This window comes from Mustela nigripes, chromosome X (genome assembly GCF_022355385.1).
Source record: "Mustela nigripes isolate SB6536 chromosome X, MUSNIG.SB6536, whole genome shotgun sequence".
NCBI lineage: Eukaryota > Metazoa > Chordata > Mammalia > Carnivora > Mustelidae > Mustela > Mustela nigripes.
The window spans coordinates 35,654,366-35,680,588 of record NC_081575.1 but is presented as its reverse complement, the minus strand read 5'-3'; the positions used below and the strand labels follow the sequence as shown (position 1 = coordinate 35,680,588).

Below are 26,223 nucleotides of genomic sequence, written 5' to 3'. Positions count from 1 at the left end.
GAGGCCAGCCCTAAAAATACATCCACCCGAGGTAACACCAAAGCTGTGTTCTTTCATGTCTAATTCACCCCAGATGGAGGGGAAAGAATTTGATGACCAGACTCTGAAATAGGCAGAGAAACTTATATTATGTTAGGAATGACTATTGGAGCAAAAGGCCACTGTGAATTTCTTAGTCAATAAAAATGAACTCTAATAGAAATTTTAATAAGGAGCCAGCAGAAATATCCTTATCATCATTGTGAATTCATGTTTATTGAATGTACAACAAATGCTAGTCTCTGCTCCGAACATTGGATGAACATCATCTCTGTATCTATAAGGGACTAGGCAATACTTGCCACTAAATTATTGCCAGTCACCCAGCCAGAACACAAAATGAACTCTTATGAATATTCTAAAGCATAATAAGGAAGGGGTCTTAGACTACATGCAGTCATCCTTGATTAGTATTTTCCCCAATGGGAGTACTCCTCCCCCACAAGCTTCCCCACAACTGGAAAGGAAGAGAAGCAGGAGAGAGTAGGAAGAGTCAAGGTACAGTCCAGAGAAAGTCACAAAAAATTGAGCAGTGGCACTCCATAGATGTTTGGATATGGCAGTAAAAACCAGGGGGAGAGCCATATGCATGGAATGGTAGGAGCCAGCCCTGTTCATCTCCTGGTCCTTCCCTGCACATGTGTTCTTACACAACCTTTAAGTGATAGACAGGATCTATAGAACTCTAAAGATCTGCTTGATCATGAAGTTACCTTCCAGGTGAGGTTTTCTCCTTATTTTGCACAAAGGAACACTTTGGGACTTGAGGGCTAGTGGGTACTCACCAGTTAGGCAAACATTTGAGAGAATCATTGTTCTTGATGAATTTTGTAAATAAGCACTGACCCACTGGCTTAAGGGAAAGTGAAATTGAGTGACTGGTGACTTAAAAAGCATGCAAACATGAGGCTACACTACTAGCAGGTGGTTAGCAAGTGGCCCAGTCTTAGTGCCTCTTCTCAAGGCCATCTTCCTTTCTTTTTCCCACCCTCTCCAATCTTCTGCCACACCTCAAGATTTGAGGCAATGGTCAAGCTCCATGGCATAAGAATTGGTGTTCCTCATGATGTTTTCTGCCAACATGACAGGCTTGGGGTTTCTTCCAGCAAAGCAAGAGAGCCAAGTGCAGATCAACATGGCTGCAGCTGCTCCACCTCCAGCACAATAATAGGCCCAGCCAAGCCGACAGGTACCTGTAGAAATAGGGACAGAGACATGAGGGTTGGGTTGTCTTCTCATACATTTTCCTTGGGGTATTAAAGTTAATGTGAGAATATGAAACAGTGAGTGCAACTGGGCCTCCTGTTTCCCTCTTTCCTCTTTTGCTGATGGTTGGTATTTGCTTTACCAAGAAGTTATAGAATTTTGTTCTGTTATAGTAGGAATCTGGAGGTGGTATGGGTGGTAGCGGTGATGGTGCCATAATGAAACTGATGACAAGAACAATTTGATCAAGTGTCAAGAATTATGCTAAACTCCCGAGACATACATCTCATTGACCATTACAGTAACTATATGAGAAATGCACTCTTATTATCTCTGTTTTATATAAGATGAGGTAACTGAGGCACAGATTAAGTTAATTGTGAAAAATCAGAGAGCTAGACAGCAATAGAGTCAGAATATAAACTCTGGTTAATCTTGACTCTAAAGCTTTACCTTTTTCACAACATCGATGTACAGCCGTGCACAGTTTATTTCCAAAGAATTGTATTCTACACCATCAGGAGATTTGACAGGCACAAAAATAAATAAAAATCCATTTCCCCTTGTTACATGCCTCTATCTTAACCTACCCTTTCAGTATCCAAGGAAGAAATATATTAGAATCAAGGTCAAGCTTGTAAAGCAGTAGTTTCCATTTAAAGGGTAATAGGGAAGGTCACCTGATCAAAAACATCCACTCCACCACCTGCCTTTCTATCAGAGGTAGATTCTGTCCTTTGAAGTATTTATGTTTTCTCAGAGAATTTTCCCTCAGAAAATGTCAATGCCCAAAGAAAGGAGAGCTATTAATTTATAAGGGAATAGAGTAACAACTAATTGTTAAAATAAAGTGTCTAAGCAAACAAGACACCAGAAACTGGAGAAGATGCAGTGATAGAAAATTGTAGAAGGGCCTTGAGAAAAGAGGTAGACAGTGACCTTCACCTACCTCACAGTCCTACAGAAAGCTAGTCCTGACCATTGTCAGTTACCTGGAGATGTCAAGACTGATGTTGATAACTTACTTTTTTAAAAGATTTTATTTATTTATTTGACAGAGAGAGAGGGATTACAAGTATGCAGAGAAACAGGCAGAAAGAGAACAGGAAAGCAGGCTCCCCACTGAGCAGAGAGCCCCATGCAGGGCTGGATCCCTGGACCCTGAGATCATGACCTGAGCTGAAGCCAGAGGCTTAACCCACTGATCCACCCAGGTGCCCGATAACTTACTTTTTAATAACCAATTGCTTTTGTTCACATGGTGCTTTAATTTTCCTTCTTTTAATTGACTATTTGGCATGTCACATAAAGAATATAGCATGGCCTCAAGCTAGGCTCTTCGCTCTTCCATTCAGGCCAGCCTAATTTATCCCAAATTTCTCACCTCAGAAATAGTGTTCCTACCACCACCAAGGTATTATCCATAATGTCTCTCCTGCCAGAAATAGCTTCTTCCCTCTTATTCATCAATTCATATCTTCCTCAGGACACTATCCAGGACTTCCAGGAAACTTTTCCAGATTAATCCCAGTGGGCTCAAGTCACCTCAACCAAGTAGCCCTCTAGGAGTTGATCTATATCCCTTACATGGGTGTACCTGTTGGATAAAATGTTGGGAGGAAACTTTGCATGTGACATATTTTTCATCTGCCCTTTACCCACTTCTAGACTGTTGACTCGACAGTGCAGATGTATTTGTTTTTTTCTTGATAGTATCTCCTAAGCTCTATTAGTAGTGAGTGCTTACTGTGCATGTGTTAGCCTAACAATACTCCAAATATGGATACACTTGCATTTTTAATCCTCAACATACAAATCTATGGCTTAAATTTTTTATTAAAGTTATGAAACCAGCTGTAGTATTATTCTATTTGTTTCTGGAATGTGCTACAGCTCTTCCCATCATAAGACCTATGCCTACTTTCTTGCTTAAATTGCTTACTGCATATGGACATGTGCACAAATACTTCCCACCACTCTCTTTGCCTAGTCAGTTTTCAGTCATTCTTCAAAGCTCAGCCCAATCATTAATAACTGACCTCCTAAGTCAGATTCCTTCATCAAAGGTTCTTGTTAGTACTCTGTATACTTCCTTCTGTACTTGAATCCCTTATCCCCTGCCATGATAATGTCAAAGTTTAGTTCTTCAGAAGAGACAATATTTTACCAATAGATGGAGGCAGAAATATAACTCTTGAAATCCCATGGTCCCACCCAAAATTATACTGAGAGCCAAACTATAGTAGATATGGAAACAATGCAATCCTTAGAGTGAATTTGAAAGTGAACCCTTCTTAGAGAAAATAATTCAACTATCCACAAAGTGGCCTCAACATGAACAATAATGGTGGTAATAATAAAGGTAAACTGAAGAATACCATACTGAGGTAATCAGCCAATAAATTTGTATCCTCTGTCTACCTTGTCACACCTTTTAAACATACACACATACTTATTCACTAAAAAAAAGGGAATTTTATATAATGCTTTCAGTTTCACAAGGTGAAAACTCTACATATGGGCAAACCTTCAACTTCCACCATCCTCAGGAAGAAGCTTGAAGGTTGTATTTTACCCAGTTCACAGATATGAATGTGATGCTTAGTTCATAGCCCTAGGAACTCTCTCAGAAGCAGAGAGGTAGAGGCAGGGATCCAGACCAAATCTCTTACTCTCAAAGTGGTACTCTGTCCTCTCTACTGGTTTCCTCACCCTCCCAAAAGCCATTTTTTTCCTCTTAGAGGACCCTTGACCTATAAACCCTAAAGAGGGGGTTCCTAAGTTAATTAGTAATACATTTACCTGAGCTTCTCCCATAGCCCTCCTAACCAAAATCTCCTGTGCTCACTTGATAGAGTAGAAGGAGCCAGCCCTGGAGTGGACCCACTGTCAGGCAATTTCCTTTTCTCTGGCATGCTCCCAGTCTAATCTAGACAAGGTATCAGAAGTCTCACTCTGTTTCTTCAGTTACTTGTCAAGTCATCCCCCTATTAGAGTAGCAGGGATATTTTTATTAGATACATGCAACCTAGGACCAGGGAAAGACTTGTTTCTGTAAATGAAAGGAATAAATGTATAGCATGACATTACCCCAAAGCCCCAGGCAGGAAGAAAGCTGACAGAGTGGGTAGCTCCAGAGTGAAGAGCTGGCTAGAAGGGCTTCAATCAATCTTATTGAAGTCATGTCAGAACTAGGTATCACAGAGTTAGGAGCCAGCACCAAAATGCTTCCATGACCATACCAAATGCAATCAGTTTCTTCTCACAGAGACTCCTATTAGTCCACTGAACAGCACCTAAGCTCCAGGCTACTGCCACAGAGGCAACCAAAGAGAAATGGAGGAAACATATCTTCTATCCAACCCTTCCCCACAACCCTACCTGTTATTTGCTTGAGGGAATAGAGAGGTTATACCAGTAGCATTGCAAAGGGGTAGAACAAAGCAAAATTTTCCAGAACTATGTCTTCAAGTTGAAAGGAACTGTCAGTATTCACATACTCCACAGAAAGCGTGGATACTGGTATGATGGCCTACAGAGGAATTTGTGTTTCGAATGGAAAGGTACAAAATAGAGAGCAGTGATAATGAGATACCACACTTTACCTCCAGTCACCTTTTAGTGAAGTCCCATGGACCATCACCAATCCCTAAGTCCCACTCCCTAAAGCACTGTTTATTATTCTATTCATGTAACAAATATTTTATTAAGTACCTACCACGTGCCAGATATTTTGAATACACCATCTCATTCAATTCTCACAACAGTTAATTTTCATTAACAGCTGAGAAAACAGAATCTCAGAAAGGAAAGTCACTCTGTTGACTTACAAGTGTCAGAATTCAGATGTGAGTGCCAAGACTGAAAGTCCATGGTCATCTATTTCAGCCATGCTAGTAGAGTGGAGCCAAGGATACAAGTTACTATGGTCCAAGACTTATGGGAAAGTATGCCTTCAACTGATCACTTCAGCTCTCTGGGTCTCAGTTTCCTTTTCTTTAAGTGAAGGGAATTTTTCTGGACAGATTTTTTAAAAAGATTTATTTATTTACTTAAGAGAGAATGAGGAGAGAGAGAGAAAGAGAGAGAGAATGCAGAGGGAGAGAGGGAGAGGTAGAAGCAAACTCCACACTGAGCAGGGAGTCCAATGTGGGGCTCAATCCCAGAGTCCTGAGATCGTGACCTGAGCCAAAGGCAAATGTCTAACTGACTGAGCCACCCAAGTGCCCCATTGCTGGACAGATTTTTAAAAGCCCCTTCCAACTCAAAATTTCCATTCTACTATGAACATGATAAATGCCTTAAGAACATGGAAATACTACAGGAACATCTAGGAAAAGAATTATTTGTATCGGAGAGAATTTAGCCTTGGTGTAGTGTTTCATAGAGAAGAAAGCATTTCAACTTGACTTTAGCAGTGGGAAGTGGGCATTCTATGCAGTTGGAGTGGTTGGTGTGACCAAAGTTATGTAAGCGAGAAAGCTGACAACACATTTCAAAAACAGTACCCCATTCAGAGTTGCTTCAGAAAAGGAGCTGTAGTTGGCAAATAATAAGCTGAATATAGACCAGGAGGACTCGTGAAATCTGGCATCTTTCCCACAAACAATGGGGAACAATGGAAATTTTCTGACCAGAGGATGAAATGATAGAACAAGGTTCCTCAGCCTTGGCACTAAAGATATTTTGGGCCAAAAAAATCTTTGTTGTATGGGAGTGGAGGAGGAGGTTTGTCTTGTGCATTGTAACACACTGGCCTCTACCTACTAGATGTCTGCACCTTATCCCTCCCTCCTGAGTGTGGAAACTGAAAATATTGACAGATATTATCAAGTATCCATGGGGATGGGAGTGGAGTGGCTTGCTTCCCATTAGGAAAGACTGAGCTAGAGGTAGAGTTTGGGAAGGTTAGCTTAAAATCTTTGTATGAAAGGGATTGGAAACAGTTGTATACTGTAGGAAGAGACCAGTTAACCAGAAGACAAGGATGCTAGTACACATCCAACAATACATAATCCAAAAATACATAATGCTAGAGAACAAAAAAAAAAAAATCTGGCCAAAAATGTCAGTATTTTTGAGGTTAGGAAACCTTCATCTAGGCAAACACCAGATATTTACAGTTTGAATTACCTCCAAAATGAATCTTGATAACTGAACAATTAGGCCAACGGAAAAGAATCTTTTTCTTAAAGAACAGCTGTGCATGGTTTCCTATTGACTTGGGAAGCTGACTGGAACTGAGACAGGGTCGGCTTTGAGCATTCTAGTATGCTTGCCCAGGGATGCTGGGGAAGGTCAAGGAGAGAGATCTCACAAGATATTCAGGAGAAAGTACTGATTCCCTGAGAATCAGGAGATAGGAGTCTTTGAAGAAATCTCTTAACCCCACAGGACTTCAGCTATCTCACCTTTAAAATGGGAGAAAGTAGTTAAGTATCTGTCTAAAGACAAAGCAATAAAGACCAGATGTGTTCTTGAGGTCCCTTTCAGAAATAACCAGGCTCAATTCTGCCTCACCTTTCAGACTGACTGAGCCAGTTCTGAGCCTCCATGCTAGAATTGTTCTCATGTCCTCAGAAAATAATTCAGTGAGCTAACATCACAGCTGGGGATTGTCTCTACATACATGCATAGGTATCTGTGAAGAGAAAGACTGGGCAGTAGGATAAGGGGAGAAAAGAGGTCCTAACTACAAATTAGCTTCATGCAAAAATTTCTAGAGGAGCCCTAAGAGAAGATTATTCCTTTTTGTGCTCTTCTGTATAATTTCTAACACTCTATCTGTGAGTCATTCTATTCCAGTGCTGAATTTGCTGTGACAAGATCCCTCATAAAAGTTATTAAATCATCACTCAGCAGTGGGCCTGACATTTAAATCAAGACATGTTGCTTTTATTCCAAGTTGCAAATCAAAATGGTTTGGAGCTTGACTCTATTTCCTTTGATTCAGCATTAAGTTATATTATTACATCTCCGCTGTTTAGAGAACAAATTGTCACTGGCTGCTACTTAAACTGACCCCCCCTCCATAGAGCACCAGCCCTATGTCCTTAGGGACAAATATATTGGTGTCTGGCCATCTGTAAATGGATCATTATGAACTACTGGAAGGCGTAAGCCACAGGCTGATGTTTTTGGTCGGGTCTAGTACTGGTGTGGATATCAGGATTGGGAATCATAGTAGGGAAGAGTCTAACAAAGATGCTCTCTTTGCAGAATGCCAGCTTAGAAGCCAACAATGCTAGAGAACTAATCCAAAGAAAGAATTCCTGCTTAGAGAAAGAGGGATAAGGCATAAAGAGAGTAAACCCACTTTGGAAGACAGTTTGACAATTTCTTATAAGACTTAAGATACATATACCATATGATCCAGCAATCATGCTCTTTAGTATTTACTCAAAGGAGTTGAAAACTTAGGTCCACACAAAAACCTACATAGTGATGTTTATAACAACTTTATTCATAATTGCCAAAACTTGGAATCAACCAAGATATCCTTCAATAGGTGTATGGATAAATTAACAATAGTACAACCAGACAATGGAATACTATTAAACACTAAAAAGAAGTGAGCTATCAAGCCATGAAAAACATGGAGAAAATTTAAATATATATTACTAAGTGAAAAGCCAATCTGAAAAGGCTGCATATTATAGGATTCTGACTATATGACATCTGAAAAAGGAAAAAAAAACTATGGAGAGGATAAAAGAATCAATGGTTGCCATGAGTTGGTAGGTTTGGGAAGGGATGAATAGGCAGGGCATGGAGGTTGGTAGAGCAGTGAAAATACTCTGCATGATAGTATGATGGTGGATACATGTCAATATATATTTGTGTAAATGTATAGAAGTTACAACGCAAGGGAACAATATTGTCATCAGTTTTATCATCTAACAAAATAATATATTTATCATCTAATATACTCCAATATCCAGGGAACTTGAGAGATACTGCTCTAGTCTTACAGGCATAATAAAGGGGAAAGTGACTCCAAGGATGGAGGAGGACCTGCATTGGGAAGCAGCATATTGCCCTCAAACTCACCTTCCAGAGTAGATAGAATAGATATGCAGAGATGTCCATCTAGGATCCACCTGGGGGACCTTCCCAGCCTTTGTCATATCAGACCAGGTTGCCTGCACTTGCCCTGCAGAGCAATCACCTCAGCTACAGAGAGATGCCTAAGTTCCTTTAGAATTCTATGGAAGGAAAGGGGAAGATCTAGAGAGAGATCAAAGAAAAGAGTCTAAAAGAGAGTCAATGGGGGTAGGTAGAAGAAGAAAAGAAAGGCAGGTGGAGTTCATTTAGAAAACATTAGTATAAGATTAGAACACCGAGAACCTGTTACATAAGGACTGAGTGGAGAGACTGAGGTCTTCAACAGACCTCTTCCTAATAAAGGTGGGGTTTTTCCAGAGTAGACCCAGCTCAGGAAAATCAGCTGCTCTTCCCATCACTGCAGCACCATCTGAGCTTATGAAACCAGGACTGCAACCCACCTCCCAAACTGCTGTTTGGTGTGTATGGTGGGGGGAAGTATAGGGTTGTTATTTGCTTATTCAACATATTTTTGCCATGGGGATCTGCATTTTGTGTTAAGCAGGCAGCAAGAGTTTGGAAGAAGCTGGTGGTCCCATCTGTTCAGAGAGATACTGCTAACTATAGGGTCTCCATAGGTAGCATCATAAAAATATTTTCAATGCAGCCAAGCTAAATGAGGAGAGAACTTTCTCTGCTAGGTCCAGCACAGATGAATAATTGTAAAAAATAAAGCAAAGCCAATGAATTCAAGGGCAATTGCAAAACACCCTATCCATCCCCTACCCCACTATAGCCCCCAACAAAAAGATAGCCAAAGCCATGAGGACAGCTTTCTTCTCACTCTCCAGGCTGGGCATGAATTTCAACAGCAGCCTGGATTGGAGGCCCAGAACCTATTAAAGATTCCATAAGCCTGTCAGGCTCCCTTGCCAGATAAAAAGGCAAAACAAAAAATCCTTTGGAAATGTAATTAAATTTAGGTAAACGTGTTTTTTGTTAGTAGCCACTATTTCTAGCCACTTCCTAGAAAGTCAAGGTAGCACTCAGTCAAGAATCAAATCCTCATGGTGACAGAGATGCCCTGATAGGGTTGAATTTTTTTTTTCTCATACACTTCTGCCAAAAACATTGAGTCCTTCCATTGAAATCTTTCCTGATACAAGTAAGCATTTGCTTCTGACCCAACCTTGTATGTTACCAACCAGTTTTTCCTATTTATGTTATTTCCTGCATAGCTATCCTGAGTTTAACTACTCTGATCATCTTTTTCTTCAGTGGGTAATAAAAGGGAGTAATTAAGTCTCAGGTCAGCTTAGATTGGGCTTCTGTGTCTTTCTCAAGATTGGCCCCCACGTACCCCTGAATAAACCTTCATGTCACTCTGTGTTGTTTTTTATATAGCCCATCAGACTAGACTTGAAGAAACATTTCAGAAGAGCTTTGGGAATTGCTGTAGACTGAATGTTCATGTCCCCCAAAACTCATGTTAACTTCTAACATGCAATATATTGGTATTTGGAGGTGGAGCTTTTAAGAGACGATTGGGTCACAAGGGTGAAGCCTTAATAAATGGGAGTAGTGCCCTTATAAAAGGGACCCCAATGAGCTCCCTTACCCCCTTCTTCCATGTGAGGACACAGTGAGAAGACTGACAAATATGAATCAGGAAGAAAAAATTCACCAGACACTAAATCTGCTGCCGCCCTGATCTTGGACTTCTTAGCCTCCAGAACTCTGAGAAATATAGTTCTGTTTTTTGTAAGCCATCCGGTCTTGAGCATCTTTCACAGCTGTCCAAATAGACTAAGATAGGTACTCTCCCCAAAGGACTAGTCAAAAACCAAGTACTGGACCAGCCTGACTCAGCATGAGCTCTGTAAGATACTTGGCCTCTAAGAAATTGGCCCCTGTCCTCTAGCATCTGCTTGATAGATTTCTGATTGCATCCACTTGAACTTTTTCAGCTAATAAAGGCACTGTGGTAAGCTCTTTAAATACGTTGTTCTTGCATAGGTAAGATCAACAAGCTAGACTGGGTGAAAGGGAGCCAGAGACTGAAATGGAACAAGTAAACAGACTATTAGTGTGACAGGTGCTATGACATAGAGCAATAGGACGATATAGATGTGGGGCATCAAGTGCAAATGAAAGAGGGCAAGGAGTTTTCAAGAAAAAGTAGGGAGTTAACTAGCTGAGGAAGGGGAGAAGGGTATTCCTAACTATGGGAAGAACACATGCAAGGTTGTAAAGGTTTGAAAGAACATGGTATTTCAGTGTGGCTGGGCAGGAGGAGGAACTTGAGTGCTGATGGAAATGATGGCCAAGGTCCCTGCAGGCTATGCTTAAGGAATTTTTTTCCTGCAGGCAATGGGGAACTATTGTTAAAGAATGGGAATGACGTCAGATTTGCATTTTTGAAATATCACTTTAGCCACAGAATGAAAGACATACTAAGAGAATGGCGTGCAGTATCTTCAAGAATATAGAGAGAGTCATGGGTTGTTTTCTATAATATAGATGAAAATTGAGGCTAAGAGAAAGAAGGTAGGTTCTAGAGTTCTCATGTGCCTTAGCAGGTTGTTTTCTATAATATAGATGAAAATTGAGGCTAAGAGAAAGAAGGTACGTTCTAGAGTTCTCATGTGCCTTAGCAGTATTGCAGCATTTATTCCTCCTGATGACTGATATCATTATGATTTGGGATTGATATTATTATGTTTGTATTTGATAAATAGACATATATAAAATGTCTCCTCAAAGCTTCTTGAAGACTATGTTCTTGAATTCTTTTAAAATTATGTAGGGTCTCATTCGATATCTCATATACAGTAAGTGTCCATCATATGCTTACTGATTGACTGTTACATACTTATTTTTTTTCTGATGGGACTAAGTGGCTTTATTGGGGAAAGCCAGGATTACAATGGATTTAAGAGTTGGCATTGAGGCCCTTCTTCTTGCCAAAAGTGGGCAGGAACCATGGACTTTACCTCCAAGCATGAGGCTGGCTACTTCTGGGACGATCAGAGCCTCCACTCTACGCTGACCCAGGATAGCCTCATCCTCTAGGGCTGTGCCTGCCAGGATCAAGACTTGATCTTCTACAGTGATGCCCTCCAGCAAAACTGAACAGTAGCCACTGCAGCCTCTACCCCAAAGACGGAGTCCAGAAAGAGGAAGGAGCAATGGTACATACATCCTCACCACCCTCAGCAAGCCACATCACTGCTCTACTGTTATGTACTTTTGACAGAATCTTCAAACACTTATGAATGCTAGAATGCCAGAACAGGAAAGCCGACAAAGCTCAGGACTCAGAAGCAAGTGCTCCCTCATTCCAGCCATTGACTTAGCCCCATACCTGCAAGGTTAGGTTTGAACATCAGCTATTTCTATCCATGCTCAATTGGCCAATAGATATAGACCCTAAAGGCTCTCCTTGGACCCAGTATCTCTGGGAAACAACCAATGCCACGAATAATACCATCGAACATGTGTATAACACTTTACAATTCACAAGGCACTTTTCCTACTCATTATTTCATTTAATCCTCTTGTATTTGTTTTATTCATTCATCAAGTCCCAGGTAGAGGCAGGAATGTCATTAGAGAGAAAGCCATGGAGCAGACAGATAAGTATTTGATCAAGTTTGCCACTTAGCCAGAGAGTAGAATCCAGCTCAGGCCCATACGTGCTCAAGAAATCATGTGGTACACAAACAAGGTCCTAAGTGAGAATGACAGAGAATGCTATTTGCAACCATGACCTGTCATTTACAAACTGAACCTACGTGCAAGTCATTTAACATTTCTGAGTTTCAACTCTTCCATGGGTACAATGGAAGTGACACCATAGAGCAGTGGTGAAGGTCAAATGATATGACACATATAAAGCACTCAGCACAGTACCCAAAATGATCAGTACTCTGGGCCCATTCTCCTCTCAGCTAAACACTTTTCAGCTAATCCACTAGTTTCCACAAATGAGCCATGAGAGACTATGGGCTATGAAAAACAATCTGAGGGTTTTGAAGGGGTGGGGGGTGGGAGGTTGGGGGAGCCAGGTGGTGGGCATTAGAGAGGGCACGGATTGCATGGAGCACTGGGTGCAGTGCATAAACAATGAATTCTGTTATGCTGAAAAGAAATTTGAAAAAAATGTCTGGAGAAAGCTTTAGCATACAGATTTCTAGTCCCTGCTAGAGATACATAGAACTGTGATTTCTGGGGAGAGGGCCCAGATGATTGCAACGCACAGTCCAGTGGGGAATCACCTGAATGAGACCATATCATTAGTTCAAACTCATCCAGCCTTTAGACGAAAAGTCAAACTTGAATTAAGAACCTATAAGGAGAGGGGCCCTGGGTGGCTCAGTTGGTTAAGTGACCAGCTATTGGTTTCAGCTCAGGTTGTGGTCTTGAGATCCAGCTCACATAGGACTCTGCACTCATTGTGGAATTTGTTTAGGAGTCTCTTCCCTCTGCCCCTGCCTTCTATGCTCTCTCTCTCTCAAATAAATAAATAAATAAATAAATAAATAAATAAATAAATCTTTCTTTTTTATAGTTTTTTTAAAATAATTTTTTATTATGTTATGTTAGTCACCCTACAGTACATCATTAGTTTTTGATGTAGTGTTCCATGATTCATTGTTTGCATATAACACCCAGTGATCCATGCAATATGTGCCCTCCTTAATACCCATCACCGGGCTCACCCATCCCCCTACCCCCTACCCTCTAAAACCCTCAATTTGATTCCCAGAGTCCATAGTCTCTCATGGTTTGTCTCCCCCTTTGATTCTCCAACCCCCTTCACTTTTCCTTTCCTTCTCCTAATGTCCTCCATACTATTCCTTATGTTACACAAATAAGTGAAACCATATGATAATTGTCTTTCTCTGCTTGACTTATTTCACTTAGCATTATCAATGTAAATTTTAAATATTTCCATTGTATCAGTCAGGATAATTTTTTTGAAATCTATTTTTTAATTTAATTTTACTTTTTCAATGTTCCAAGATTCATTGCTTATGCACCACACCCAGTGTTCCATGCAATACATGCCCTCCTTAATACCCACCACCAGGCTCACCCATCACCCCACTCCCTTCCAAAACCCTCAGTTTTTTTTTTCTCAGAGTCCACAATCTTTCGTGGTTCATCTCCTTCTCCAATTTTCCCCAATTCACTTTTCCTTTCCTTTTCCTAATGACCTCCATGTTACTCTTTATGCCCCACAAGTAAATGAAACCAAATGATAATTGACTTTCTCTGTTTGACTTGTTTCACTTAACATAATCTCCTCCAGCTTCACTCATGTTGATGCCAATGTTGGGTATTCATGTTTTCTGATCACTGAGTAATATTCCATCGTATATGTGGACAACATCTTCTTATTTATTTGTCTGTTGAAGGGCATTTCGGCTCTTTCCATAGTTTGGCTATTGTGGACATTGCTGTTATGAACCTCGGGGTGCATATGGCCCTTCTTTTCACTACATATGTGTCTTTGGGTAAATACACAGTAATGCAATTGCTGGGTCATAGGGTAGCTCTATTTTTAACTTTTTGAGGAAACTCCACACTGTTTTCCAAGGTGGCTGTACCAGCTTGTGTTCCCAACAGTGTAAGAGGGTTCCCCTTTCTCCACAGCCTCTCCAACATTTGTTGTTTCTTGCCTTGTCAATTTTTGCCATTCTAACTGGTGTAAGGTGGTATCTCAAGGAGATTTTGATTTGAATTTCCCTGATGGTTAATGATGTTTTGACATTTTTTCGTGTGTCTGTTAGCCATTTGTATGTCTTCTTTGGAGAAGTGTCTGTTTATGTCTTCTGCCCATTTTTTGACATCATTAACTCTTTTACATGTGTTGAGTTTGAGGAGTTCTTTAGAGATCTTGGATATCAGCCCTTTATCTGTAGTGTCATTTGCAAATATCTTCTCCTTTGCCTTTGTAGATGTGTTTTGAAAGAAGATACTGTATTCAACACTGCTGTGGTTGATGTTGAAAGGTTACTGCCTATGTTCTCCTCTGGGATTTTGATAGATTCCTGTCTCACATTGAGGTCTTTCATCCATTTAGAGTTTATCTTTGTGTATGGTGTAAGAGAATGGTCGACTTTCATTCTTCTGTATATAGCTGCCCAATTTTTCCAGCACCATTTATTAAAGAGACTGTCTTTCTTCCAATGGATATTTTTTCCTACTTTGTCAAAGATTATTTGACCATAGAGTTGAGGGATCCATATTTGGGCTCTCTATTCTGTTCCATTGGTCTATGTGTCTGTTTCTGTGCTAGTAACATGCTGTCTTGGTAATCACAGCTTTGTAATATACCTTGAAATCAGGCAACCTGATGCCCCAGCGTTGCTTTTTATTTTTCAACATTTCCTTGGTGATTCAGGGTCTTTTCTGGTTCCATACATATTTTAGGATTGTTTGCTCCAGCGCTTTGAAAATGCCATTGGTATTTTGATTGAGATAGCATTGAAAGTATAGATTGCTCTGGGCAGCATAGACATTTTAAGAATGTTAATTTAAAAAAAAAAAAGAACCTACAGTCAACTTGATGCAATGCTATGGGCTTTCTCTTGAAAGATACATTGTAGGCAATTTCTCCCAACTCACCTGGGTGAAACTCAGATTTTAAAAAGTCATGCATCATAGCAGATGTACATATAGGTTAACCCCTAATATGTGATTCTGACTTTGCCAGGGAATTTCCCTGAGGGTGTGCAAGAACTGTCCCTGGTTTTCCTCTTGGTTCTTGCCTTTGAAATCTATTTCACTTATTAAATAACATGGGTCAGTCTAACCTATAAAAACAGCAATAATAATAATGACAGTTTTTATGACATTTATTCAGTTCAGGCCCTGTACGAAGTTTTAAGTATGTCACTTCATTCCATCCTCACAAGACTACGGTGAAATGGGTACCATGGTACTAACACCCCTATTTAAAATGGGTTTCTGTTTTTCAACAAAAATTTAGGATACTGTCTCATCCAGAGTAGCCAAGGAAAGACACTCATTAAAAGTGAGGGGGATAAAGAAGACTTTTATTGAGGTTTATAGAAGGAAATTTGAGTGGAGGATACAGAAGTAGGTGATGAAGCAAGAGATCAGAGGCCGGACAGAAAGTAGCAGAGGAACAGAATGAATTCACCTGACTTTACCGCCATCTGGTGGTGGTCTGGTGGACAGACAATCAGCTCACTCTTTCAGACACAGGGACAGAGACAGAGAGCCTGCTAGACCCTCTGCAAGTCCCTAAGTGGGGGAAATAAGGTCAAGTAAAACAGAGAACCTGCCCTTTGCGGTCTTTTCTAGGTCCTCTGGAGTCACCATCCTGGAAGTCACCTTAAGGATTGACTATTCCAGGAGTAAACACCCTTTTTCTCAGGCAGGCTATTTTCAGGAAAGGCAGAAATGTTTATAAGCACCATCATTTTTTTTTCTATCAAAATGAAACTAGCTTAGCATCCCATGGGATGTATAGAGTCTCATTACTTGAAGTTCTTGACTATTTTTAATAGAGGATGGTCAGTGAGAAAACTGGCACTGAAGTTTAGTCATTAAAATGATAGGAGGAATCAGTAGATACGCTTTCTCAACTTCTACTCCTTAAACCTGTAGGGCATTGTTTTCATAAATCACATTCACATGCACTTTGTCATTTCATGGCCATAACAATCCCTAAGGGTAGATAAAATCATCCTCACTGTAGTTGCTGGGAGATAGGCTTAAAAAAGTGAAATGTATATGAGAAATCTGAAGGAGCCAAAGTGGTCCAAAATAGAGAGCAAATGGTGGTTACCAGGAGATGGAGGCAGGTGGGGAGATAGGACAGATGTTGTTTAAAGGTACAAACGTGCAATAGGTAGTCAATAAGCCCTAGGGGCCTAATGCAAAGTACAGCGAGTATAGACAGTAATATTGTATTATAATCATTAAACTTGCTAAGAGACTAGAACTTAATTATTCCAAACACTACAAAGAAATAATGATGTAATATGACAAAGGTGCTAATAATTATTATAATGGCAATCACATTACAATATAGAACTGTATCATTTTAACATGTTGTATACCTTAAATTACACAATGTTATAGGTCAAATATATTTCAGTAAAAACCACAAAAATATAAGGATCTGAAATGACTTGGGTATGGTCACACAGTAAGACAGCAACAGAGCCACCTACTCAGTGCAACATTTAGAGAGCGCCAAGCATGTGCCAGGCACCAGGGATATGCTGTTGAATTACGTTGCACCCTGACTCACTCACTGTTTCCCTCCTGCCTTTTCCAGCTTAGCTATCCCAGCTTCTCTGGGTGGGAACTCCTCTTTGTGTGAGCCAGGAGGACAACTGAAAAATCTTAAGCAACACCTGAGCCATGAGTTTTCCAGAAAGACAGTCTCCCCAGGACATTCTAGCTGTTGGTGCCCAACAAATGAGTTGCTTTTCCCAATCCCCTGGGTCAATCCCTGGCCCTCACTCCCATGGGTGAATGATACTAAAAGCCTCCTCTCCTCTAGGATGGCTGCCTTATACTTAAGGTTTATCTTTCTGGGGTTTTTAAAATTTTTTAAATTTTTATTTGTTTACTTGAGAAGGAGAGAGAAATAGAGACTGCGTATGAGTGGGACAGGGAGGGGCAGAGGAAGTGGGAAAAGCAGACTCCCAGCTGAGCAGGGAGTCCGATAACTTTGGGTTCAATCCCAGGACCCTGCGATCATGACCTGCGCTAAAGGCAGACATTTAACCAACTGAGCCACCCAGTCACCCGTACCCTTCTGGTTTTTTAAGAATACAGTAGATAAATATGAGATTTAGTCAAAGACCTCAGGTAACATCAGGGATCTAGGTAGGTATCTGGGGCCTCCATTGCTCATCAGTCTAGTTCAATGCTCTCTCTGCTATAACAGGGAAACCAAATCTCAGGGTGGGGAAGTGACATGCCCAAGCAAATTTCAGAAAATTAAAACACAGCTGTCCTGATACCCAGGCCAAAACTGTTTCTACCACACTCTGCTGCCCCTCTGTGGACATGAGAATATATTAAGCTGCTTCAGTGTGTTCTCGTGAGCACAAGAAAACACACGGTCCACAAAGAAGGAAACTGATAGAGAGGAAAGGTAACAGGAAATGCCTGGAAACTGAACCCATAAAGTCCAAACCCCGAGTCACCGTAAAAGGCTTTGAACTGGCAAGAATGAGAGGAAATGATGAGAGAGCAAAGGAAATGGGCCTTTGAGAGAGGAAACACAGGGAGCACACACAAGGCCTTTGGGTAGCCTCTGTTGCAGGCCTTTGTCAGATGGAATGAGTTTCTCGGTCCTTCCCAGAAGCCAAACCTGGGGCATCCTCCCTAACTAAGGAGGCTCTTGACAACTGGGCTGACTACCTCCTAACACAGGTGACATTTAGTGCAGCCTATTGGGCTAAATGCTTTGTATGCATGTATTACTTCCTTTAATTTTCTCAATAACCTTACAGGGAAAACTATTTTTTCAATCCCTATTAAGGGAGACACAGTGAGATTAAGCAGCATGCCCCAAGATGCACAACCAGTAAGTGGCCAGGGCTCAGATTTCTGCTGCTAACCTGTGTTTTTAAGCCATCATGCAATAAATAATGGCTCCTTGCTGTAATAGGTCCCTTTTCTGAAAACTACTGAAAAGTGCTGGGAACATTTCCATTTCAACAATTGGTATTATTATAATGACAATGATGATACTGGAACTGGACAACAACTGTTGACAGGTAACTGTATACCAAACACTGTACTACGTGTTTTGCATGTGTGATCTCATTTAATCCTTACAGCAGCCCCATGAGGTAGCAATAAGCTCCCACATGCTGAAAACTGGCCCAAGGTCACAGAGCTAAGGATGCAGCTGTGCTAAAGCCCACTCTTAACACTAGGCGATCTTCCCTTGGGTTTCTACCATGGTTCCCACTGCTTTGATGCCAATTAGAGGCTTGATGAAGGACAACTAGGAGGTGGAGTGAAATGCATTAATTTACTGTTGGACTCAGGATTCATTTATGTGGGATCAAGTTGTTGAAATCTCTATTTGATGGCCAGAGTTTAATTAACAACCATAAAAACACCTTTCTCAGCTTAAATCTTTCATTTACGTAATCAAATTAAAGTGTGGGAAAGTTTGCACTTAACAGGACTGTTGCTAGGAGACTTTGTCTGACTTTCCCCTTATTACTGATTGAATTATTCATTCAACAAACAGGTATGGGGTTGCCATTGAGCAGCACCTACAATATGCCTGAGAGTCAGGAAGCTAGTTCCAAGTCGCCTATTGTGGGCCTTGAAAAAGTCACCTACCCCTATTAGTCTCACTAACTATAAATAGTCCCAGTGATTAATCTGCAAGGTCCCGCCTATTGTAGGTTTCAGTGCAAGCTCCTGATTAGTGTTTGGGGTTTTTCCCCCCTGTTTTATATACCTGATTGTAATTTCTTATTTTATTTTTATTGAGATATAATTGACATATAATATTATATTCATTTCAAGCATACTACATAATGATTCAATATTTGCATATATTGTGAAATAATCATCAAAATAACCCTAGTTAACATCCATAACCATATATATTTATAATATTTTTATGAAAACATTTAAAATCTACTCAGCAGCTTTCAAATATATAATACACTATTATTAATTATAGTCACCATGCTGTACATTATATCCCCAAGATTTACTAATTTTATAATTGGAAATTTGAGCTTTTTGACCCTCTTCATCTATTTCATCCACCCCCTGTCTCTGGTAATAACCAGTCAGTTCTCTACATCCATGACTTTGGTGGGTTGTTAGGTTGGTTGGTTGGTTTGGTTAGCTTTATAGGTCATAGAGTATTTGTCTTTATCTGACTTATTTCACAGAGCAGAATATCCTCAAGGTCCATCCATGTTGTTGAAAATATCAAGGTTTTTTTTATGCTTGAGTAATATTCCATTGTGTACATATTCCACATTTTTTAAATCCATTCATCCATTAATGAATACATAGTTTGCTTCTGCATCTTGGTTACTGTAAATACTGCTGCAATCAATAGGGAAGTGAATATATCTTTTTGAGATAGTGTTTTCATTGTCTTCAGATAAATACCAAGTAATGAAATTCCTGAATCATACAGCTTTTAATTTTTTGAGGAACTTCCACAGTGTTTTACATAGTGCACTCCCACCAACAAAAGTACAGGAGTTCCCTTTTTGCCACATCCTCACCAACACTTGTTACTTGTTGTCTTTGTGATAGTGTCCATTCTAACAAGTGTGAGGTAATGTCTTGTTGTGATTTTGATTTGCATTTCCCTGGTGATTGGTGGTATTGAGCACCTTTTCATGTACTTGTTGATCATCTGTATGTCTTCTTTGAAAAAAATGCCTCTTTAGATCCTCTGCCCATTTTTTAAATTGGATTGTTTTGGGGGGGCTTGATATTGAGTTGTATATGTTCTTTATATACTTTGGAGATTAACCCTTTACCAAATATATGATTTGCATATACTTTTTCCAATTTGGTAGTTTGCCTTTGCATTTTGTTGTTGGTTTTCTTTGCTGTGCAGAAGCTTTTAGTTTTACACAGACCCACTTGTTTATTTTTGCTTGTGTTGCCTTTGCTTTTGGTGTCAAATTCAAAAAGTGATTGGCAAGACCTATGTAAAGGAGCTACTTCCATACTTCCTATGTTTTCTTCTAGGAGTTGTTTGGTTTCAGGCCTTATGTTTAAGTCTTTAATCCATTTTGAGTAAATTTTTGTGTATGGTATAAGATAGTGGTCCAGCCTCATTCTTTTGCATATGATTGTTCAGTTTTCTCAACACCATTTATTGAAAAGACTTTCCTTTTCCTATTGTATATTCTCGGTTCCTTTGTCATAGATTAATTGACATATTTTTTAAAAGATTTTATTTACTTATTTGGCAGAGAGAAAGATCACAAACAGGCAGAGGCAGGCAGAGAGAGAGAGAGAGAGAGAGGGAAACAGGTGCCCTGCTGAGCAGAGAGCCCGATGAGGGACTCAATCCCAGGACCCTGAGATCATGACCTGAGCCGAAGGCAGAGGCTTTAACCAACTGAGGCACCCAGGTGTCCCCAAATTAAATGACATATTTGTGTGGGTTTATTTCTGAGCTCTCTAGTCTGTTCTATTATTCCACTTGCCTGCTTTTATGTCAATACCATACTGTTTTGACTACTATAGACTTACATTATAATTTGAAATCAGGACACAAGATACTTTCAGGTTTGTTCTTTCTCGGGACTGTTTTGACTATTCAGGGGTCTCTTACGGTTTCTTACAAGTTGATTTCTTCTTTAAATGGTAAAAAAGAAAAAAAGCAGTCAATTCCTTAAACGGCTCAACTAATGACTCTCCTGGGTCAGAGCCAGGTGTGTTTCCAGGGTGTTAGAGCAGGCACTGAGGGAGGATAGGGACAGCAGTCTGCAAGACATGAGAGAAGAGCCTAGAAACAGGAGAGGCAGTGGAAGGAAGGTGGTCACGTAACCAAACCAACCTGCGTTGGCTCCTTGGTGAGTCAGCAACTGCACTAGGTTGAGTTGTTGCACAAAGTAAACTTTATTTGCAGCAAATAAGGAGGCTATGGGAAGTAGCTTTCAAAGCCATGAGTCCCCAAACAAGGGTGGATGGGTTCCTTTTATTTAGAGTGGGGATGAATATTTAGATAGGGAAGCCTTGTTATTAGATGTAGAGACAGGCATAAGGTCACAAATGTGCCTTAAGGAACCATGCCTATACATATATTGAGTGTTATGTAAATGAGGCTGAGTCTCCACCTTGGGTGGAGATTTTAGCATTATAATAAAGGTAGTTAATCTCTCATTCTAGAGGTCAAGCTATGGTCCATCTGTGCAGATGGGAGTCAGGGGCTATTTTAAAACTGGTCTTGATGGTTGGCGTGGCTGGAGATCTTTTCAGGGCAGCCACTATTGCTCCAGGCACAGTTTCACTTCCCATTTGCCTGAGTTAGGAGAGAAGCTGGAAAGCAGAGCCCAAGCAAAATGCGGGACAAAGGTCTGTGAATACAAGCAGGTAGGCAGTAAAGGCAAGGTGTTGGGGTCTTGCTGGTGATAGTCAAACTTTTGGGGCGCCAGAGTATGGGGATTCCTTTTACAGTTGTGCTTTTTTCTGGAGAGCGCCCTCTGTTCTTTTATTCTTCTTTCTTGCCCCACCCAATCTCTTTCTTTCAAGAAGAGCGACTAAGATAAGTAGTACAGTAGGGAGTAGATACGCTAGAAAACCAGAGTGGCCCTGGAAGATTGTATATGATCTAAGAGCATATGAAACAAGAATTTTGTATATCTTTCTCCTATGACCAAGTTTAGCAAAACAGTGTAGGTGTCTTTATTAATGCAAGTCAAATCTAGAGGCACTTTATAATTTCCTACACATGTCCATTCCACTTACAATCTCTTCCAGAATCCCATCAGGTTTAGCTGCCCCCTTCTGTATTTGTACCCTGGTTACACTAAAAGATCAACAGGGGACTTAGACTGAGGCTGGAAGTGAAGGAAGCAAGATGTAAAACTCAGTACTTTCCATGATGTTTCAGACATTTGTTGAGAAACAATAGAGATAAATTTTATCTTGAGGAGAATTCACAAATGACTTGACACACACCCTCACCAATGGAGAGGGGGAAAAGTCATTGTAGTTACTTACACACAGAATGGTGAATTAGGAGATAAGCACCAATCACAGTTCTGCCTTTCACTTGATCTACGACCTTACACAAATCACTTTACTATTCCTACCTTCAGGTTTCCTCATTATAAAATGGGCATATTACCATCTGCTATCCATGCACTTTTGAAAATCAGATTAAATAATACTCATGAGAACATGTTGTAAATGTGATCCTTTGATAGAAGGTATAGCCCTTACCTTAGAATTAAGTGCTACTGATAACAGTAGTTTTGTAAGCTAGCCTGAAAACAACTATGTCGCATTAAAAGTATTTAGCTTCTTGAAATCTTCAGTGGGGCTTATCTGGGTGATAGGCCATTGGGTGTGAAGGAATTCCCTAGTAGTTTTGTGGATCTGAGAGGATTTTGAAAATCACAGTGAAGCAAAAATATATGTATTTGGAACCCAGCTGAAATGAAGTCTCCATTCAAGGTTCCCTTTCATTGTACCTTCACATTCTCAAGGACATTGCTTTTCTGCATCAATCTCTCTCCATTACAGAATCATTATCATCATGAGTCAAGTATTTGGCCAATTTAGAAAAAGCCTCTGTTTTTTTTTAAAGATTTTATTTATTTATTTGACAGAAAGAGAGAGATCACAAGTAGGCAGAGAGGCAGGCAAAGGAGGGGAAGCAGGCTCCCCACTGAGCAGAGAGCTGGATGCGGATTCGGGGCTTGATCACAGGACCCGAGGATGACCTGAGCTGAAGGCAGAGGCTTTAACCCATTGACCCACCCAAGCACCCCAGAAAAAGCCTCTCTTAATCCTATATTCTCCTCCAGCTACTGCTCAGTTTCACAGCTTTCCCCTGTAGCAAAACTTTTTGAAAGAATTGTTTATACATGCTGTTTTCATTTTCCTCACCTCACAATGACTCCAGTATCTATAACTGCAAAACTGCTCCTCTAGGACATCATTAGAGTCTGGCTGACTCCAATGGTCACTTCTCCATCCTCATCTAGCAACTTGAATCAACATTAAACACAACTGGTTACACCCTCTTTTTCAATGTACCCTCTTTCTCTTGGATGTTGTGACCCTGCATTCTTATTTTTCTTTTCTGGCTTTTCTTTCTGAGTCTCCTTAGTAGGCTCTTTCTTTGTGGAGGAGCATAGCAGATAAGGACCCAGATTTTCAGGCTGTGCTTTCCAATATGGTAACCACTAGTCACACTGCGGCTATTATATTTAAATTAATAAATTAAATTAAATTAACATGATTAAATATTTATTAAATTAAATTATACATTCAGTCCCATCAACCTAACATTTCAATTGTTCAATAACAACATGTGGCTAAAGGCTAACACATTGGATAGCAAGACGCAAAAATTTTCCATCATTGCAGGAACTGCTATTGGATGGTGCTAGCTAGAACCAGACTTCTAGAATTTGAATCCCAGCTGTGCCAGTTTATCAGCTGAGAGTCCTTAGGCAAGTTACTTAATCTCACAGAAAAAAAAAAAAGAAATCCCTGCCTTCATAGAGTTTATGCTATCCCTACAATGGGAAAATATGGCATGCCTAAAATGTAGAAGGGAGATCTATAAACATTAATAGCTCTCCGAGAGATACTGGTGAATGAAAAATGCAAGGTTCAGAATGGTATAGTTAGTTATATAGATAGATAGATATATAATATGGTCTTGATTGAATAAAATAAAGATATGCTCATATTTTTATATTTATTAAAAATTCTGGAGAGATACAAAAAATCTCAATGGTCCCTTTGGGGAAGGGAGTCAGGTTTAGGAAAAAGACTTTGACTTTGCATTTTATACATTTATGTACTATTTTATCACATACAAAAATTACTTTTGATTAAAAATAATAAATTTAAATGTATACGATTTGGCATTTTTTGGTTAATCTATTATACACCCATTATTGTAAAACAAACTAACTCCAGGACATAGTAGCTTAAAACAACATCCATTTTATCATATCTCATGAATCTGCTGGTCACAATTTAGTCAGGACTCAGCTGAGCGCTAGCTCCACTGCAATTGGCTTTAACTAGAGTCATTCAGTGATATTCAGATGGCTTGAACGGAGGGCCTAGGACTGCTTTACTCACACGTCTGGTGCTTTAGAAGGGATGGCTGAAAGTTTGGACTCAGCTGGGCCTTTCTCTATTTCCAAACATCTCTGGGACTTTCCATTTGGTCCCTCCAGCAGAGTAATCAAATATTTCATATTGCTGTTCACAACATTTCATAAAATATATTTTTTAAAATTTTACTACATGTTTTGTTGCTGCTCCTGGCACCTCTATATTACAAGGAATAGCTGCTAATATGGTTGGCACTATCATGTATGTTTGGGCAGCTGACTGGAAAAGGATCAAGGATGGCACAGGATGTCTCTTCTTTTCAGCATTAACCAGAAAAGTGCTAATACGGAGGCCTGTAATTGAAGAATATGGGCAGGAAATGTGACTCATGAATGAGACACGCTTATGCAGTTGGAAGAATTTGAAAGAATAGTTCAAAAAAGGAACTGGGAGGGTTTGACTCAAGCAGGATTCAGCAAACCCTTCATCCCTAAGGATTAACAGAACAGTATTCAGGGCACTGAAGAGAGGGGAGCCAGAGCCCTTGGGAAGACATGGTGCAGGGAGAAAGGTAAATAAGGAGGAGAAAGAAACGATAAAAAATATTGAGTGAAAAGAGAAAAATAATGATCCTATGGCAAATGTGATTGATGACCATCAACTTGAAACAAAGATAGTTGCACACAAAATTGCCCATTTGTGAACTAGTCCCTTGGGGGGTGGTGGTGACTAGTGCAGAAAACTGCCAAATGACTATGTACAAATCATGCCTGCAATTTTTTACTTTGGCATTTTATATTAACCAAAATAGCAACTCATTCTATGAGACCAATGTTACCTGCATACCAAAATCCAACAAACATATCATAAGAAAGAAATTTATAGGCCAATATTCCTAATTAATATAGATACAGAAATCCTTAATAAAATGCTAACAAACCAAACCAAGCAACATATAAAGTGGATTATATACCATGGCCAACTATGATTTATCTCTGAGATGCAAGATTGGTTTAACATATGAAGAGCAATCAATAAAATGCATGTGATCATCTCAGTAGGTGAAGAAAAAGGATTTGACAAAACCCATCACCCTTTCATAATGAATGCACTTAACACACTAGAAAGAGATAGAAAGGAACATTCTCAACCTAATGAAAGCCACACATTTAAAAAAAATTATTAACATCAATACTTAATGGTGAAAAACTGGATTCTTTACTCCTTAGATCAGGGATAAGATAAGGATGTTTGCTCTCACCAGTTCTAGTCAACATTGTTGTGAAGGCTCTAGCCAAGGCGATGAGATAATAAAAAGAAATAAAAGATACCTGAATTGAAAATGAAGAAGTAAAACTCTCTATTCTCAGATAACATGACCTTGTATATGGAAAATCTTAATTATTCCAAAGTATCATTAGAATTAATAAAGGAGTTCAGCAAGTTTGCAGGATACAAGGTCAATATAGAAAAACACTTGTATTTCTATACACTAACAATGAACAATCAAAATATAAAATTAAGAAAACAATTCCACTTATAATACTATAAAAAAACAATACAGAGGCCTGGGTGGCTCAGTCATTTAAGCATCTGACTCTTGATTTTGGTTCAGGTCATGATCTCATGGGTTGTGGAATTGAGACCCACACTGGGCTCCATGATCAGTGGAGAGTCTGCTTGAAGATTTTCTCCCTCTGCCCCTCCTCCACTCCCTCTCATAAATATATAAATTTTAAAAAAACAATACTTTGGAAGATATTTCACAAAATAAGTGTAAGACTCATATACTGAAAACTACAAAATATCATTGAAAGAAATTAAAGTCAATCCAACTCAGTGGAATGTCATCTTGTGTTCTTGGATTAGAAAACTTAATATTGTGAAAGTAGCAATACTTTCCAAACTTATATACAGATTCAACACAATCTCTATCAAAATCCCAGCTGGCTTTTGTGCAGAAATTAACAAGTTGAACCTAAAATTTACATGGAAATGCAAGAGATAGCCAAAACAGTCTTCATGACCTTGGGTTTGGCAATATAGTCTTAGATATGACACCAAAAGCACAAGAAACAAAAGCAAAATAAGCAAAACTGGATTTCATCAAGATGAAATAACTTAGTATTTCAA

The 26,223-nt window shown here is 39.7% G+C and overlaps 1 protein-coding gene across 2 annotated transcripts in view; it reads right to left on the bottom strand.

The window, feature by feature from the left end:
- Positions 1-225: 225 nt before the first annotated feature.
- LHFPL1 (LHFPL tetraspan subfamily member 1) overlaps positions 226-26,223 on the bottom strand; it is a 45,260-nt gene continuing 19,262 nt past the window's right edge. For both annotated transcript variants that reach the window (XM_059385034.1, XM_059385035.1), the window contains one exon: positions 226-1,232. In XM_059385034.1, coding sequence (XP_059241017.1) covers positions 1,051-1,232 — 182 coding nt within the window. In that variant the 3' untranslated portion in view covers positions 226-1,050. The remainder of the gene's footprint in view (positions 1,233-26,223) is intronic.